The following is a 19,217-nucleotide window of genomic DNA, read 5'->3' on the forward strand; positions in this document are numbered from 1 at the left end:
ATGGATTTATATAGAGGCAATATATTTTCTGTGTTTATTGTCTATACCTTTCTTAATGAGTCCCAAAATTCTGTTCGCATTTTTGACTGCTGCTGCACATTGAATGGATGTTCTCAGAGAACTATTCACAATAACTCCAAGATCCCTCTTGTACATAATTTTGCATTTGTAAACATTGAATGCCACAGGCCATTTTACTTCCCAGTCATTCAGATTCGTGAGATACTTTTATTGTTCTTCATGGTCTGCTTGGGACTTGACGGTCTCTTGTAGTTTAGTATCATCTGCACATTTTTGCCACCTGTTTACCCCTTTTTCCATATAATTTATGAATATGTCGAATATGACTGGTTCCAATACAGATGGCTATGTGTGTGTCCCAGTAGAGCTTGGACCTCATTGGTCTGGCACCTTTGGGACCTGACTCGACCCAAATGAGGGGATTTGCTGGGCCAGGGAAGGTCCCTCCCCACTTGGCCATGCTGCCACTGGGCTTGGCCTCCAGCCCTTCAGGGCTCTCTGGCTGTGGTGCTCCATCCCTAGCAGTACCAGGGTCGGAGTGCCACGTCCAAAGCCGTGCAGCTACGGCAGAGCTCTGCAGCCTCCTGGGGCTGGGGCTCTGCGGCCAGTGTGGAGGGACAGGGACGGAGCTCCGTGGCCCAGGCCATAGCTCCCTGACTGCCGCTAGAGCTGGTGTTCCCCGGCTGCTGGAATTAGAATGCAGTCAGGAATGGGGCCAGAGCTCCCTGGCTACCACTGGGGTCAGAGCTTCTTGGCCAAGGCCAGAGGCCCAGGGCTGCTTGAGCCAGAATTCCCCCCCCCTTGCCCCTTATGGTGCTCCTGCCCCACCACCAGACCTTCCTCTTCCTGGGCTCTGTCGGACCATGGATGTTGTCTGACCGGGGAGTCCCAGTTAAGGCAGGTACAACCTGTACAGACTTCGAGATTTACCCCTGCCCTGTGGCCCTTTCGTTTTTTGTGTAGGCTGACCACCGGTTGCAGATTTCAATACAATTAAATAAACTAATAAAATTTTGCTCCCCTCTTCTAAAAATGAAAACCAATTACTTTTTCTCAAACTGATCTCTAGAGTGTGGCTTTACTATGTTTTTTCCCATTTTCCCCCTGTGCATTTTAAGTACACTCACTTCTTACCTGGTCCAATGGTAGTCTAAATATTTTGTACATCAGATTTTCCTTCCCTTTTAGTTATTTTAAACAAAGATTGCACATGTGCTGTCTTCTGGAGCTGGAAATCCCTCATCAAGAACTTAAGTATTTTTTGGCAATATTTAGGGCTAAGAAAATTTCTAATGTGCATTTTTGTGTAAATCCAAATTGATCTATTCATCTAGTTTGGTATGGAAAAGTTAACATTGGTGACCTCATTGTTTTGTCTGTTCTATAAGAAGTTGTATTCATTAATTAATGTGGTCTTTGTTGTCTGGTAATTTAAGTAATTTGGGGGTAATAGCCATATTGCTGCTTTAGTCCTACCTCTTTTATGTTTTATGGCTTTTCAGGTGCTTTGTATTCTTTGGGATATGGAGACTGAAGAAGTTGAAGATATACTGCAAGAGTTTGTTAATAAATCTCTCTTATTTTGTGACCGTAATGGGAAATCATTCCATTATTATTTACATGATCTTCAACTTGACTTCCTCACAGAGAAAAATCGCAATCAGCTTCAGGTACAGTAGCCATAACTCTAGTTTATACTTACTCTTAAACATTGGTCAGCCAGGTGTAGCGATGGACAACCTAGGCTCGTGAATGGGCCACATGAGTGTGTCTCCATCTCCACGAGCTGTAAGATTGTTGTAACCAAGATGGTTTTCCGGGATAGGATAGTTTTGCTAACAGTACTGGCATACCTAGAATTTGTGGATTGTGTTGGTTGAACCACACATAGCAAGTGCTTTGATTGGCTGCATAAGGAACACATAGATCTCACAGTCATTGTTATGTGCAGTCAGCATATACCTCACTTCATCTGGTTTTGTTTTACATGCATGTTGCTTTAGTAATACTGGTATGGAAAAAACTGCTTGGTCAGAAACCAGCAGAATCTGGCAAACCTTTGGGCAACAGTAAACAAAATGTCTTGTGGGTTACTCATAGAATCCTGATGAGCTGCATGTAACCTGTGGGCTACAGATTTCGCACCAATGGCCTACTGTGTTAGATACACTTCTGTTACAGAAAATAGCCGTGGTCTATATTCCCATGTTACAGAATGTTAATAACCATTTTTGTAAAGGTAGATCTTAAATGCAGTTAACTTTAAGTATGCTTATTAATGGGGTTTTTTTGACAGTCATAATTTGTAACTATTTTGATGCTGAGAAATTTGAAAAAGTTGAGCTTAGTTGACAGTGGGCATGTTTGGAGTTATAAGACTCTTTCAAATAAATTTCTTCTCTTGTCTCGGATTCTCTGGAAATTACCTATTACAAGTAGAAGATAATCTTCACACCACTATGTGATGTCATACCACTTCCTTTTTGGTCTATTTTTAAATGGAGTATAGAAAAGTGTATGTGTGTGTATATTGGTGGTCTCTTGAATGAAACCCGGGGGGGGAATGAGAGAGTGATTGCAAGTAGTATATATTTTTCTCTCCTATTTGCCTTGTAGTACACACTCAATTAGCAAAAGTAACAGTGAGAAATTAAAGTCAAAGAATAAGATCAACAACAAGAGTTATTTATGCATGTTACAAAAGGCTTTAGAATTTAAGGCTGACTACAACGGTAAAATCTTTTTAATTTAGATTTTTAAAAAATAGTTCCCCATATTTCACTTTCCAGTTTAGTTCATTAATTGGAGAATAATGTTCTTTGAGTACTGTCCCTCTGGGTGCTCCACTGCAGGTGTCCGTGTGCTCATAGTTGGAAATTTTTGGTAGTAGTGCCTGGTTGGGTTGCATAGGCATAGTCCCTGATGCCATGCAACCAACCCCCTGTCAATTTCTTATTTACCAGCCTAGGTTACGAATTGAAGCACTCAGCAGTGCCTGGCTACTTTGTAGTTAATTATTCTACTGTTGTTACTTAGCTTCCTGTTAGCAGATACTTCGTTTCCTTTTCTTTTCCTTTCTCCTTGATTTAAAAAACAAACAAACCAAACAAACGCACAGAAACCTTTTCCCTTCTCTTTTCTACCTTGAATTGTGTCAACTGCCTATGAAGACCTTCAGTAACCGTCAGCATATGGAACCCTTTTGGGAGTGAAATACACCAATAGAAATGCCCTGTTTCCTGGACTTTACACACTGCTGCACCTATGATCGCTGCCTAGGCAAAACGCATATTTCACAGAAGTTTTAACATTGTCTCATGCTCACGGCTAGAAATTTACAGTTCAAAATGTCTCCTTATGGTGCAGTCTTTGAGAGGTGCTTTGGAGCCTGAAATTCTGGGCCCTGCCCACCTCTAACTTGCTTCACCAACTGCAGTTTCAGACTAGAGTCCTTCCTCAGGACAACATGCCAAACCTAAGAGACAGGCACCTGACTCCCCAAAGCAGGAACCAGCCATAAAGAGCCTTTCTGTGTATGCATGTTAAATAGTGGTTAGTAAGCTAATTGAGTAGTTGATGGAATTTCCTTTGACCACTCAATTAGTCGATAAGGGGGTTAATTCCTAGGCTGTGGTGCAGCTCTGCATTTTAAATGGCAGATCCACAGCATGAGCTGGGACTTAGCTGTCCCAGCTTGCACCCAGTCCCAGACCTGGCAGCTCTTACGACATTTAAAAAGCAGAGGTGCAGTGTAAAAGTAGGGTAGGCAAAAACGGAATTATTGTTAATTTTAGTTGCATAAACCCATAGTAGCACTTAAAATAGCACTATTTTCTGGCAACTAATGATTAGAGAGGGCATAACAGGGCTTTATCCTTCTCTGTCTCTTCTCTAGCCACAAACTGCTTGGCAATCTTCTTTCTCTCAAAACCTTTTTGCAATTTATTTACAGTGTCCTTTCCCACCACTTTTACAATGTGTGTAGCTCAGAATATATAGTGGTATACACTTGGCAGAAGTTCACTTAGCCAAGAATGAAGAAGAGAGAATGCATCTTTATTCTGAGTGAACTTTCATGGCTCTGCTTCTGAAAAACCTGCTAGTTTCTCTTCCTCTCAAAGAACTTCTTTCGTACGCCTCTTCTACTTTCTGGGATAATGGGTTAATTAGCCTTATTGCTCTCTCCTGCCCAGCCACAATCTATCAATTAGGCTCCTAAGGTTTACTCTGAGGACATTTAATTGGTGATCCAGTGATCAGAGTGCTGGTATAGCTACCGACAGGGATGGATTAAGAAAGGGAATTTGAGGGTACAGGTAATTACCCTGAGCTAAGTATGCCTGGTCTACTGCCCCTAAAGCCCCTGTGTTCCTGGCCAGACTTTCCTTGAGGGGAGGGGAAGGAAGCTTGTCATGCTGCTGTTCCTTTCCTTTCTGGAGCTGTGTTGCTGCAAGTGCTGGGAAGCTCTGTCCCTGCACTGCCTGCTGTTGCCTGGGTGCTCTGCCCCGCAGCTCCCATGGGCTGGGAATCACACCCGATACCCTGCACCTCAGCTCTGACCCCTTCCTGCATCTTAACTCCATCCAGAGCCCCAGCTCTGACCTTGCTCCAGTTCTCTAGACCTCTCCTAGAACCCACACGTCAACCTTGAGTCCCCTCCTACACTTCTGCCCAGACCCCACACCTCCACCCCAACCTGGGCCTGCTCTCGCAGTCCAAACCCTGCGGCCTCAGCCAGGAGCCCCCTCCTGCATCCCAAACTCCTCATCCGCAATCCAACCCCAGAGCCCATACCCCCAGTCAGAACCCTCAATTCCTTCCACACCCACCCTTCTGCCTGAACCTACAGCCCTGTTGCATACCAATCCCTCATTTTTGGCCCCACTCCAGAGTCTAGGGGGCCAAAAATCTAATAGACCCACACTTCCACAAGAGTTAATCTGACCCTGACTACTGTTGTCCAGCTCTCTGTCACAGTGGAATAACTAGTTTCAGGAAGAATTTGAGCTGTAACTATGTAATAATAATGTATCCTCTGAGGTCTGAAATTAATTATAAACCAAGTTTTTACAGTATAGATCGTGAAAGCCTTTTAGTGTCCTGCTTTTTCTAGGTTGGACTGCATGTGGTTTTGGGACTTGGCATGGATGAAATCGTCCCTCTTGTCCCACTAAAAATCACCTCATCTAGGGATGCCATAGTTTCACTACTGAATTGAATAGAGAATGAGCCCAGTACTTGGAGGGCATCGAATTTAGGGTGGGATTTTCAGGGGGAGGGAGGAAGTAGGTGACTTTGAGGTATAACTCCCACAGTTCTCTTGAAATTTCCACCCTAAATTTTCCAGGAACTCAGAAGATACAAGAAGCCAAAAGTGATCTATTCAAAAGCAAGAAAAAAATTCAAGATCCCTCCTCCTCTTGAAGAGAAAATATCTTTTTCATACCTCCATAAAATATTTTATGTGCAATGTAAAAAAGATAAATGTTCTCAGTAGTCATGTACTGCTCTGCAAAAGCAAATAGATTGTGGAGTTACCACACAAAAATGACTACTTTGTGCATATAGTATGTGAGCTCCTAAGGCCATAGAATGATTTTATTTTGTAAAGTGTTTTATGTGTTGATAGTCTTTGACAAATACAGTGTGATCTCCTCAGAACTTTGGGATTTCCTTTATTGAAAAAATGATGCTGATCTAGACATAAGTACCTTAAAGATATTGGGGAAAAATTTGAAGGAGAAATGAATTAACCTTTCAGATTGTGCATTTAGATGTTTATTTTACTTCACACTTTATAGGGGTGATAATTAAAAATCTGAGTTGATTTCTTCAATAACATCTTTTTAAAACTAATAAAAATATTTTTATCCTAGGGTTTGATGTAGTACTAATTGAAAACGTGTTCCTATTTGTTATTGCAGGAGCTGCATAAAAAGGTAGTAAATCAATACAAGAAACATTATAAACTACATATACCTACTCCAGCTCAAGAGGACTGCATGTATTGGTGTAACTTTCTAGCATACCACATGGCTAGTGCCAACATGCAGAATGTAAGTTCAGACTCACAAACTTGATCTCTCCTATTTTCCCCACAACTACGTAGGGTTGTGGGGAAAAAAGTTTCCCTATATAACTGTTCCCTACAAAAGTTTCTTCCTCCAGTTGTTGCAGACTCCTGCGATTATATTGCAAGGCTTTTAATGAATTCTGTTAAAATTCTTTGAATTAAGATTAATGTAGCTGTAGTTCATAGTATTAAAAATACAAGTGTTTGTGGTGGTGCAAGGTTATTTGCAATGTCTATAGGAGAAGGAGGCATGCTATTGTAATTCCTTTGGTTATCATCACTTTTAAACCTCTGACTCTACCTCCCACCTCTCCCCCCCAGAGGTTTAAATATACTAGTTCACATTGGATTCTCCAGGAAGCCACAGACAAAGTATTTTTGGATGAAAAAGGCTAGTTTCAAGCAGACTCAGGGCTGCCTTTGTGAGCCAAGAAACACAGAGGATCTCTGGTCCACCAGAGAGCCCTAATCCTTAGGCAAATGTTGGAAGAACTTAGATAAACTGTCTCATGAGATTTAATTTTTGTTCTCACCATTGTCTTACTATATATTTTAGAAATGTGTTTCTGTCTGCATGTGAGTTCATTTGTTCAAGAAATCCTCCTAAATGGTAAGAGCTAGGACTACCAAATTTAGTATGCAGCTTCCTCTTACCATAACTTGAAGTAAAGATTGTGTTTGGTTGTGCCAGAACAATGGGATGTGCCTGGAATTTGATGGTTTCTCATAAAATGGAAAAAGGAGAGGGACAGTTACACTGTAGACTGGCCACAAAGGGAAGCACCAAGGGGCCAGAGATGGGGACTGGGACAGCTGTAACCCATTGGGTCAGCAGGGGGCAGGTGTGAAGAAAGGGACAACTATTTACTATATATTTCAGAGTTTCTGTGTTTGTGTGTCCCCAGTCGGGAGACATGCACCCCTTCCCTAGCTGTGCCTTCTGTAACAGCAATGGACAGGCATTTCTTACCTAGCCTCAAGCTGTGCTGTGAGAGAGCTGGGGTTGTCTTCTCCCCTTGGGGCAGCCTGCATACTGAACTCCTCATTCTCACATCAGACTAATAATTTAAATGAAGAAAAAGAAAATATATTTGAGTTAAGGACCTGAGCAATGCTGGGTAAATCTTCTAGTTTTGTGTTATATTGTATATGAGCCACTCGGGACTTTTAATGATTCTGTGGATGTACAGATTGGGGGATATCTACACATACCATCATCTTACTGGGTTTTGTATTCATTTAACATTGGTCCAAAAAGTGAAATTTTGTCTTTTTTTTTGTTTTCTTTCTATTGGATTTTTGGGGACAAAAATTTCAGTTAGCTCTATAATTGGATGGAAAAACGGGAGAGGAAGTTCTATGAAAACTACATCAATATCTCCCATTTGAGTTCTGAACTTTTGTCAGTTTCAAAATTAGAAATGTTTCTATCACATTTTCTGCTTGAATTATTTTTATTATGTACATCAAAGATAATTTTTGCAGAGTTCCTGTTCATATTGTGTGCTCTTGAAAATCTGTTTGTGCTAAAGCAAAAAAAATATTTTTTTTTTTAATTGTAAGCTTTGAAGTATGGGATTGGATTCTTTCATTTCTAAAGCACTTAACAGATTGGTGTGACCAGAAAAAAAATCAGGCAGGGTAAATTGGAGACTCTTGGAAAAAGATTACTACGAGAATGAATGTGAAAAAAGTAACAGTGATCAGCTGTCTGCCATTTACATAAAAATGTAACTTTTATAACTTCTGAGACAGACTCCTGGCTAAGCCAGAACTCTGCCACTACAGCCTGGCTGAGAAGGTCAATTAGAACCATCTGAGCAAGCCCAGGCCTGAAGGGCCAATGGTAGCAGCTGTGGACCTCACAAGCCATAGGGCTATATAAGGCAGCCAGAGGGGAGCCAGGAGAGAAGTAAGAGGAGCCAGGGTGTGGCTGAGTGTGCTCCCCAAGCCAGAAGGAGAGGCTAGCTGAGTTTGCTACAGTCCAAAAGCTTTGTAAATAGAAGGTGGTGGGAAACTGATAATAAAAGGCCCGGGTGACTGCACCAGAAGGGGGTCTCCAGCTGATTTGTGGACCAGAAGGTGTCCCAAGGCAAGGGGCCTGAGCGAGAACCTTGCCACACTTCATTTTTATTTTTGTAATGTATGGTGGTAATGGAGCACTCTTTAAATATATTGAAGGTCTGTTGCTCATTGTTAGCCAGGACACATTTAAAGCACTTGTTGTGTGTCCATATCGGGAATTCATAGCCTTTAAAGAAGTGATTAGGGTTTTCATTTCATTTATTTTGTAGAATATTTGCAGATTTACCCAGCATTGCTTGGGTCCTTAACTGTAGTAAAGGTTGAAGTTTTATTTATTTATTTTCTTAACTTAAGTAAAATGTACTTCCTATATTTAAATGATTGTGTAGGGCAGGAGGTTGGGCATGGGAGGCGGGTTTTAGGGCAAGGGGTACAGGAGTCAGGGAGGTGTGACAGGCTCAGGGCAGAGGGTGGGAGTTGCAGGAGTCAGGTCAGGAATTCGGGAATGAGGGGATTCAGGGCAAAGGTGGTGCAGGAGTCAGGGCTAGGAGGTGTGGGGGGCTCTGGGCAGGGAGTGTAGTGTGGAGGAATCAGGACAGGGTTTTTGGGACTCAGGGCAGGGGGTGTGGGTGGAGGAGTCAGAGGTTGAGGGGGCTCAGGCAGGGGATGGAGATGTTGGGGCACATGGTTGTGTGCAGGGAGGGCTCAGGGTAGGATTCAGGGAAGTAGGTGAGGGCCTCAGGGCAGAGGGCCAGGAGGTCTGGGGGGGTGGGGTGGGGGCTCCTCCTTGATAGCTGCTCCTCCTGTGGATGGTCTGTGCTGCCCTGCCCGGCCTTCTGCTTGTGGGAGGGTAAAGGTGGCAAGGCTGCTGGCTGGCAGGTTTTGCCCTTTCTCCTCCCATCTGGCACTGTGGTCGAGGGCCAGTGTGGAAGGGTTTGGGGCAGGGGAGTCACTTATCTGTGGCTGGCAATATGGAGAGCTCTGGCCACTGTCTTCCTGGTACAGCTGCCTGCCTGTGTTCACTCTGCAGTATAAATGTCCCTTATGCTTGCTGCCCTCTGTGGTCATTGCGGGGCATAACTGTCCCTCCTAGCAGCCCTCTTTCTTTATTATGGAAAACATTTGGACTACAGGCACATGCCATTGTCCAGGCACAATCAAACCCTGACCTTGCTTTAAAATAAGAGGAAGTTGCATACCAAATTTGGTGGTCCTAGCTCTTATTGTTTAGAAGGAGTTCTTTATCAGACAGACTCACAGACACACACACACACATTCTCTAAATGTTTTTTTCCTTCCTCTTTCCCTCTTCCCTCACTCTTGGTCAACTTTTTCTCCGCTAAAATAGAGCTAATTAGTTTTATGTAGTGTGGTGCTCTTAGGCAATCAGATTAATTCACAATAGAGGTGATGTTAAAAACAGCTTCATCCTTTTGATAGACAGAATTTATTTGGTTGTTTTACTCTACAACTGCTTTAAAATTTGGCTGTGGTGACTTTATGCATAGTAGTTATACTTTTTGTTTTTTTCAGGACCATGAAAACTTTATAAAGTCATCTTTTTAAGACATTCTGTTGGACTGTATTTTTTATTTTTTGACTAATGAAAGTGAATATTTGGGAATCTTATCTTTTCTCTCTTTACTAACATCAGGCTCTGATTAATAATCCCTTTTTCAGGGCCTTACATTAGTAGTCTCTCTGACTCCCTCTTCAGGTGCTTGTAATTGATGAGGCTTTTTTAAACTTTCCCAATAATACATTTTAAATTTTATGGCTTCTTTAAATATGGGTTTTTTTCCTTTGTCAGTTGTCAATCTATAAGATTTGAAGCTTTAGAGGGATGTTTTTTGGATTTTTTTTACTGTACACATTTTAAAATGCTGTATAACAATTTTATATATGCAATAAATTTTTTCCTTACGTATTTTTGTTAAACTTATTTTTTTCTTACAGGAACTTTGTGCTCTCATGTTTTCTCTAGATTGGATAAAAGCAAAAACAGAGTTGGTAGGGCCTGCCCATCTGATTCATGAATATGTAGAATATAGCCCTATATTGGATCAGAAGGTATGTTACTTTAAGATAAATGACTAATAGTCTCTAACCAGACCTTGTTTTTCTGTTTGATTTAAGCTTTTTTTAAAAAAAGAATTGAATGGTCAAAGGCAGGAGTGGTAAACTATGGAGTTGCCACTACAATACAGCCTGTAGTTTGAGGAAGAAAAAATTAATTCTTGGACATTAATATATATATGAGTAATGACCATAAAATCATAGACAGTAAAACTTGTTATCCAGTACGTCCGGGGATTAGGGCGCACTGGTAACCTAAAAATTCAGGTTATCTTGGGGGTGGGGGAGCATGGGAGCTGTGCGGGGGCTGGGATGTGGCCTGCTGGGGGGGAGAGTGGCCCACGATCCATGGGGGGGGGGGCAGGATGCAGCCTGGTGAGAGGGGGAGTAGAAGCCGGGGGGGGGGGGGGCAGGAGGCAGTGATGGCGGGGTGGGGGGGCTGGCCTGCCAGGGGGCACGAGATGTGGCCTGGTGGGGGGGGGGGGAAGATGGAGATGGGAGGTGGTGGCGGCGTGGGAGCTGCTGGGGAGGGGCTGGTCTGTCAGGGGGCGCGGGATGTGTCCTGATGAGGGAAGATGGAAGCCGGGGATGGTTGGGGCAGCCTGTCAGGGGGTGCTGGCCTGCTGGGGGTGCCAGGAGTTGTGGGGGGGAGCCAAGATGCTTGCTTCCGGCTCCTGTTTGCCCCTCCCCTAAGTATGTGCTGCACTCTCGTCTGAGGAACACTTAAAGGGCCAGTTTCCTTTTTCTTTTCATTTCGTTTTGCTAAAATTTGCCAGTTTCTACAGTTTTCCGGATGCTTAAGTTCCAGATAGCACAGGTTTTACTGTATTAACTAAAACAGAACACGTATATTTTCAGTGCGAAGATTGAAAATACATAAATGTATGTAGAGTGTGTTATCTCTCTCTCTCCCTCTCTCTCTCTCTCTCTCTCTCTCTGTGTGTGTAAAAACAAACTTTTTATATAAAATGTTAACTTATTCAGTATTTTAAAGTTAACAGACAAGTAACACTATGCTTCAGCGGGGTAGCTGAGTTAGTCTGTAATAGGAAAAACTTAAACAACAAATGGTCTGGTAGCACTTTAAAGACTAATAAAACATGTAGATGGTATCATGAGCTTTCGTGGTCACAACCCATTTCTTCAGATGACCGGAGTGTTGGATGTCCACAATGAAGAATAAAAGAGGGAAGGAGAGGAGGGGAGAATAAAAAAAAAAATGAAGGGGGGGTGGAGACAAAGAGGCAGTGGGTAGATAAGTTTCAAAGTGAAGCAGAGCCATCCTGCAACAGGAAAACTATTAGCACCTTAATGACAAGATAGTTAAAAAAGGCTAATAAGAACCATTAGTTTGCACTTGGAGAGGAAGAGTACTAACAGATTCTGTATAGACATCAAGAACCATTGGCAGCTTCCTTGGTTGGTTGATAATGTTCCTGCAGTCCCCATGTCCAACTGGGACAGATTCTCTCACCCTCACTCTGAGAAATAAATGGTTGAATTTAAAAGAACTGCTTTGGGATTAAGAGACTACTCAATGTGAACAAAAATGATGGTATCTGATCCATTATTCTGGGAAATCAGTATCATACAAAGGTTACTTCCAAATATTCCAGCCAATTAAATCTGCTCCAGGACTAAATATAAGATGCACTTCTTAAAGAATATTTGAATTGTTATGCAAAATGCAAAAGTATGAATAATATATATTTGAAAAATGTCTGTCCAATTCAGGCTGTATTATCAAACATATACCCATTTTGTTCACAGGATAGCATAATACGTGAAAACTTTCAGGAATTTCTCTCTTTAAATGGACATCTTCTTGGAAGGCAGCCATTTCCTGACATTATACAATTAGGACTGTGTCAGCCAGAGACTTCAGAAGTGTATCAGCAAGCGAAACTGCAAGCGCAGCAAGAACTTGTTAAAGGAGCATTTTACTTGGAATGGGTGTAAGTCATTGCAAACTGTTTTGAAGCACTGGACTCTTGCATACAAGAAACTAAAAAACTCTCCTGAAAACTATTTTCTATGTATAGTTAATCCACAAATACCTTTAAAGGGAATTATGATTTTTATAAGAATAAGAAATCCAGAAATTTGAGCAATTGTAAATCTAAAAATTATTTTAAAAAGTCCAAGAAAGATAACATGGCTGAATAATTCATTTGGGGTAGGTAGTTGGTTTTTTTTACACCCGTACCTAAATGTATGCTGCAAGGTTTGATCCTTAATGCTGAAAACAGTAATTCATGTAGGTATAGAAAGAAACTTTAAGATAGGTAGATAGAGGCAGGGTTGTCCTTACCATGAGGTGAACTGAAGCGGCCACCTCAGGTGCCAGTCTGTGGGGGGGATGCCACTAGGACCCAGAGAATTGAGACCTTTCAAAGTTTTGGCCCAAGCGAGGGAGCATAGGGGCGTTATTTGAACTCCCCGCCTCAGGTGCCAAAATGTTGTGGGCTGGCCCTGGATAGAGGGTACATTCCATCAGTCCAGTCCAGTGAAGTGAGGTAAGATTTGAATAGCCATAAAAGACATGTCAGAGGATTCCAAGACATGTCAGAGGATGCTTTGGAAGGTAGGATTAAAATTAAAAATCATCTGGACAAACTGGGGAAATGGTTTGAAATAAATAAGTTGAAATTCAATAAGGACACATGCAAAGTACAGGCAGTCCCCGGGTTATGTACAAGATAGGGACTGTAGGTTTGTTCTTAAGTTGAATCTGTATGTAAGTCGGAACTGGCGTCCAGATTCAGCCGCTGCTGAAACTGACCAGCGGCTGACTACAGGAAACCCGAGGCAGAGTTGCTCTGCCAGTTCCGACTTACATACAGATTCAACTTAAGAACCCCAGGCGTCCCCAAGTCAGCTGCTGCTGAAACTGATCAGCGGCTGATTCCAGGAAGCCCGGGGCAGAGCAACTCTGCCTCGGGCTTCCTGTAGTCAGCCGCTGGTCAGTTTCAGCAGCGGCTGACTTGGGGACGCCTGGGGCAGAACAGCTGGGGTACTGCTGGGTTGGTTCAGTAGCGCCGCTCCTCGGCGCTACTGGACCAACCCAGCAGCACCCCAGCTGCTCTGCCCCAGGCGTCCTGATTCAGCCGCTGCTGAAACTGACCAGCAGCGGCTGAATCAGGATGCCTGGGGCAGAGCAGCTGGGGTGCTGCCAGGTTGGTCCAGTAGCGCCGAGAGCGGCGCTGCGGGACCAACCGGCAGCACCCCAGCTGCTCTACCACAGGCGTTCCGAGGAAAGCCTGGTCTGCTGGGGAAGGGGGACGCACTAGATGCGCTCCCCCACCCAGCAGACCAGGGAGACGCGGGCGGCGGGACCAAGACGCGCCGCGGTCCCACCGCCCCGGTCCTCCGCATCTCCCTGGTCTGCTGGCCCCCCCCCCCCAGCAGACCAGGGAGATGCGGAGCAAAGCCGCGGAGGACCAGGGCAGGGGGACCGTGGCGCGTCTGGGCAGTCCCCCCACCCGGGTCCCTGGCGGCTTTGCTCCGCGTCTCCCAGCAGACCAGGGAGATGCGGAGCAAAGCCGCGGAGGACCCGGGCAGGGGGACCGTGGCGCGTCTGGGCAGTCCCCCCACCCGGGTCCTTGGCGGCTTTGCTCCGCGTCTCCCAGCAGACCAGGGAGACGCGGAGCAGCTTTTCTCACCCCGGAGGGCGTGGGCGGCGGGACCACGGCGCGTCTGGGCGGTCCTGCCGCCCGTGTCCTCCAGGGCGAGAAAAGCCCCGTTCGTAAGTGCGGATCCGACATAAGTTGGATCCGCGTAACCCGGGGACTGCCTGTACTCCAGTTACAAAGGAACACTCAGTTGTGCCCACACAAAATGGGAAATGACTACCTGGAAACGAGTACCGTGGAAAGGGGATCTGATAGCTATAATGCAGGGGTGGAGAACCTCTTTTTGGTTCAGGGGCCAGGGCTACTCATCCACAGAAAAATCAATCAGGGGCCGCACACAAGTGAAAAGCTCTGTTCTCCCTGCCCCCACCAAAAAATCCCCCCACTCCTTACTGACTAGGAGAAGAAAGACTCCCCTAGCACACCAGAGCTTTGGGAGGCCCAGCCTGGTAGATTTTTGTGTGCTCCAGCCCTGCAGTATGGCAGATGGGGGCTGGAGCACCAGTGTAGGCTCCCCAATGCTGGGGGGGACCCCTGAGCTTCAGGGGCCAGATCCAGGCAATCTGGGGGCCACATCCAGTCCCCGGGCCTGAGGTTCCCCACCTCTGCTATAGTGGATCACAAGCTAAATGAAAGCTAACAGTAACACTGTTGCATACAAAAATTGAATATCATTCTGGGATTATGAGCAAGACACGAGAACTAATTCTTCCACTCTACTCAGTGCTATTAAGACCTCAAAAAGTATTTTTTTACGGTTCTGAATACTATATTTCAGGAAAGATGTGAACAAATTGGAGAAAGTCAGCAAAATGAGTAAAGGTCTATAAAACATGTTGTATGAGGAAAGATTGAAAAAATGGGATTTGTGATAACCATTTTCAAATACATGAGAAGTTGTTACAAGGAGGAGGAAGAAAAATTATTATTTTTAAACTTTAAGGATAGGGCAAGGGGGATTTAGATTGGAAATTGGGAAAAGTTTCGTAATTGCAAGGGTAATGAAGCAGTGGAACAAATTGCTTAGGGAAGTCATGGAAAATCATTCACTGGAGATTTTTAAGACCAATTTAGACAAACACCTGTCAGGAATGGTCTAGTTATTACATAGTCCCACCTTGGGTGCAGGTGGACTGGACTAGATAACCTATTGAGGTTCCTTCCAGTTTTTGGATAATCCCGTTTTTGGATAATCAGATCTCGCCATCTGAAGACATACTCAATCAAGCCTTTGCTGTGCATGTAGAAGATTGCAATGTGTGTTACTGTTCTGTCTTTTAGATTTCAGAACATAAGTAAAAGATATTAAAATACTCTGTGAAACATACATATACATGCATTTTTTTGGGTGGATTAGATTGAAAAGAGAAACCTCACAAGTATTTTTTTGAAATCATTGACTATTATTTCTGTGTTGTAGAAATAAAAAATCCATGAAGAACCTCTCCCGTTTGGTTGTCCGACCCCATACAGATGCAGCTTACCACGCCTGCTTTTCCAAAGATGGACAAAGAATAGCTTCTTGTGGTGCTGATAAAACCTTACAGGTAATAAAATACATACATGCAAGCAAAACTAAACTATATAAAACAGTCTGAACAAAATAGTGCTTAGATTTTTCTATTTTAGTTTTACTGTACAAGGATGCCAAGAAACTAGAGTACTTCAGAGGGAAAATAATTCAAAAGTGTATAGACAACAGTGGCAAAATTATTTTTACTGTGTTATTTATGTTGTCATCTTTTTATTCACAATAAAGCATATATAGTTCAAGGGTTTATATCCCCTAAATGCAGCTATAGCCAGTGTAATATAAAGATGTCCATACTAGATAGTTTGTGCACACTACTGGATCATGTTGTATTGTAGACATGCCCTTAGGTGATGTCTGTAGTGGCTTATCTATGGTGCTGCAGCTGTGTCTCTGTACCTCTCTGAGAGGGAATAGCTAGGTTGATGAAAGGATTCTTCCATCATCCTAGCCATGGCTACCCAAAGGTTTAAGTTGAACTAACTTTGGTGCCCAGGGATGAAATGTTTCACCTCTCCGAGGGTGCATCTAGATTATATTCCTCTTTCTAAAGAGGAATGCAAATGAGAGATATTGAAAATGCAAATGAAGCGCTGATTTATAAATCTCGTGCTTCATTTGCATAATCTCTTCTGATTGCTTTTTCAGAATAGATTTTTTTTGGGGAGGAGGAAGCACTCTCGACCTGGTTCATTCGAAATAAACCAACAACCCTTTTTCAGGAATATTGGTTCTCTTGAAAGGAGTTTTTTTCTGAAAGAACTCCATCTAGACTGTGCCTTTTTTTTTTTTAATTAAATCTCTTCCGAAAAAGTGATTGGAAGAGATTATGCAAATGAAGCATGAGATTTGTAAATCAGTTTCATTTTCATTTTTGATTTCCCTCGTTTGCATTCCTCTTTCAAAAGAGGAGTGTAGCCTAGATGCACCCTGAATGACATAATGGTGGAATTATTAATATTAGAAATTAATAATGGGTAATGATTAGAGTTTCCGATTATCTGGTAGGGGTCTGGAGAAGCTCCTTGTAAGGCCTACTACATCTGCAGCAGCCCTTTAGGAGTAGTGGGCTCACCACAGACCTCACCACAGGTTTACACACTGGCTGCCCAGGAGCTGGGTCAGCATGGGCTGCTGGCTTTGCTCCCAGGGACCTGGCTGCAGATCCTGCAGTGAAGTCCTCCCAGGAGCAAGCCTGATTCTGCTCCTGGGAGGCAGCCTTGCCACAATAGCAAAGACTCCTCGCTGGGAATGAGGCTGACAGCTCTTGCCAGCCCCACTCCTAGGAAGGAGGCTTCGTTGTGGGCTCCGCAATATAAAGCGTATTTAACTTTTATACTGCAGAACCTGCCGAATGTAACCGTGTAATCACTAGGATTTTTAGCAGTTAACACGGTTACCTTTTTAAATGAATTTTTATATCCCTATTTTAAGTCCAAAGGCTATGTGATATTTTATACACTTGCTCTAAATATGGCTAACTGTCTAAAAATAAGCCATCACTGTATCCAATACAGTATCAAAGTATTCCAAAGCATGTGGTCAGTAGGCTGACAAATAGGCCCGACCTAGGGAAAACCAACTCATGCTCATGTGCTCCAGAATGATGAGGCATGATCAGACAGAAAACTCTCAGAGTAATAACTTTTTTATTCCCTTCAACAAACTAATGTTATGGCCAATTACCACTTTAGCAAAGAATTTATTTGAGACAGTTAATCCTAATTCTCAAATTTGATCCAGTTAAGATTTACAACCTTTTCTCCCCTCCTTTTCTCTTTCCCTTCTTCCTGCTAGCTAACACGTTTTTGTTGCACTTGGGTTCAGATAGGCTTTGCTTTTAAGTAGGGCTCTAGCTGACCCTGGGCTCCATGCAGCACTTCCCCTTTGAAGCTCTGGGGCAGTGTTTCCAAGGGGCAGCGCAAGGTGGAGTCCAGGCATCAAAGTGGTGCATCAAAGGAGCAGTGCAACACGGAGCCCAGGATCAGCTGGAGTGCCCAGCTGACCCTGGGTTCTGCTGCCATGGGGAGCCCAGGCTCAACTGGGAGTCTCCAGTTGACCCCGGGCTCCATGGCTGCCCCTTTAAAACGCCGTCTCTGGAGATTGGGATCAGTTGGGGACTGCCCACCTGATCCTGGGTTTCCTGCGGCAGCGGAACCTGGGGTCAGTTGGGGACTCCCGAGCTGACCCCGGGCTCTGCGCGATATTTCCCTGGAAGACTCCAGGGCTGCCCCTTACAAATGCGCACGGCAGCAGCTGTGCTGCCATTGCCCCTTTAAAATGCCACCTCTGCACTCATTTGTAAGTGGTAGCCCTGGAGCCTTCGGGCTATCCAGCTGATCCCTGGTTCTGGGGAAATACCACACAGAGCCTGGGATCAGCTGGGGAGTTGCCAGCTGACCCCGGTTCCGTTGCCGCGCGGAGCCCAAAATCAGCTGGGAACTCAGCTGATCCCGGGCCCCACGTGGCATTTCCCCAGAACCCAAGAACATCTGGGGAGTCCCTGGCTCAGCTGTGAAGTGGCTGCTCCTTTGAAACACCATCTCTGTGCGTTTCAGAGGGGCAATGGAGCCTGGGGTTAGCTGGGGAGTCCCCATCTGATCCTGCGCTCCGTGCTGTGCTGCCCCTTTGAAGCGCTGCATTGGCACTTCAAAGGGGCATTGCAACATTAACATCTGCAATTAACGCGTTAAAAAAATGTTAATCCTGGACGGCATTAATCGCAGGCATTAAAGCATGTTCATTGACAGCCCTTCTTTTAAGATAGTATTGGTATTGTTGTGAGAAGGTACCTGTTGGTTCCTTCAAAGACACATTCTTTGTCTTATTTAAAAACCATCTTTAGTCACCCATATTGGTCAGAGATCTTTTTAGAAACTCCCTCATCTCATTGATTAATTTTATTTTTTGAAACAGACATCCTCTCTACTTCATTACTTTTGGCCTTATAACTCAAAAATGGAAGAACTAGGACTATGGGTGTACAATGTCAAAGCAGTTATTATAGGGATCACAGCCGCCTGGTGGAATAGCACTCATGAATGCAACATAGGCATTGAAATGTATGCACTGTTTAAGAGAGAAGAGAATAAAAGGTAAAAGTGGTCCTGGGAGAGGGGTTTGAATCGCCTGGAACCAGAGTTATACCCTTTCAACTCAAGGAGAAGGGGAAACCATAAGAAAAAACTCCATAGTTAAATGATCTTGGCCCTGTTTCAGTTGGCATCTCAGTACTCACTTGAGAACAAATTTTTGTTGAGGATCAGTAGTTTTTGAGTATGGAAGTTTAGTCTAGATTAAGCAAGGATCCTGCATTATCATAAAAGTAAATTTGAGAATATTTGGCAAAGTGATTGAGGTCTTCTTCCCCCCACTTCTTCCCATTCTGAATTTGAGGAACTTGGGGATGAAAGATTTTGTTGTAAGATCTTCCTTGATAAGATGAAATGTCTTCCTTTCTTCCTCAAAATCATTGTTTTTTATTAGAAAAAGTCCTTATATATCGAAGTAATCTGATTCTTGTAATCTATAGAACTAGAATTCCTCATTTTAATGTAGACTCTAGGAAAGTGTTACCCACATGGAGGATTAAAGAATAAATATTAATGTGTACAATGTTTTCTAGTTTTGCGATTTAAAATTAAAATATCAATATTGTTAGTTGACAATCAATTGATTGTGTCCTTTATACATTCAAAATTTTGTATGTTAAATACTGAAGAACCTGATTAGAAACACAAGTCTATCCATTGACAAATCTATCTTCATACAGTAAAACTCCATTAGTCCGGCATCCAATGCTCCGGGACTCTTGATGGTCCGGCACCATCAGGAACCCGGAAGTGCTGGGGCAGCCGGA

The 19,217-nt window shown here is 43.6% G+C and overlaps 1 protein-coding gene across 4 annotated transcripts in view; it reads left to right on the forward strand.

The window, feature by feature from the left end:
• The window catches only part of APAF1 (apoptotic peptidase activating factor 1), an 86,456-nt gene that overhangs the window by 17,806 nt on the left and 49,433 nt on the right, over positions 1-19,217 (forward strand). For all 4 annotated transcript variants that reach the window (XM_075934030.2, XM_075934012.2, XM_075934023.2 and 1 more), the window contains 5 exons: positions 1,524-1,691; positions 5,946-6,077; positions 10,076-10,189; positions 11,966-12,150; positions 15,248-15,374. In XM_075934030.2, the coding sequence (XP_075790145.2) occupies positions 1,524-1,691; positions 5,946-6,077; positions 10,076-10,189; positions 11,966-12,150; positions 15,248-15,374 (726 nt within the window). The remainder of the gene's footprint in view (positions 1-1,523; positions 1,692-5,945; positions 6,078-10,075; positions 10,190-11,965; positions 12,151-15,247; positions 15,375-19,217) is intronic.

This window comes from Pelodiscus sinensis, chromosome 1 (genome assembly GCF_052426305.1).
Source record: "Pelodiscus sinensis isolate ZL-2025 chromosome 1, ASM5242630v1, whole genome shotgun sequence".
NCBI lineage: Eukaryota > Metazoa > Chordata > Testudines > Trionychidae > Pelodiscus > Pelodiscus sinensis.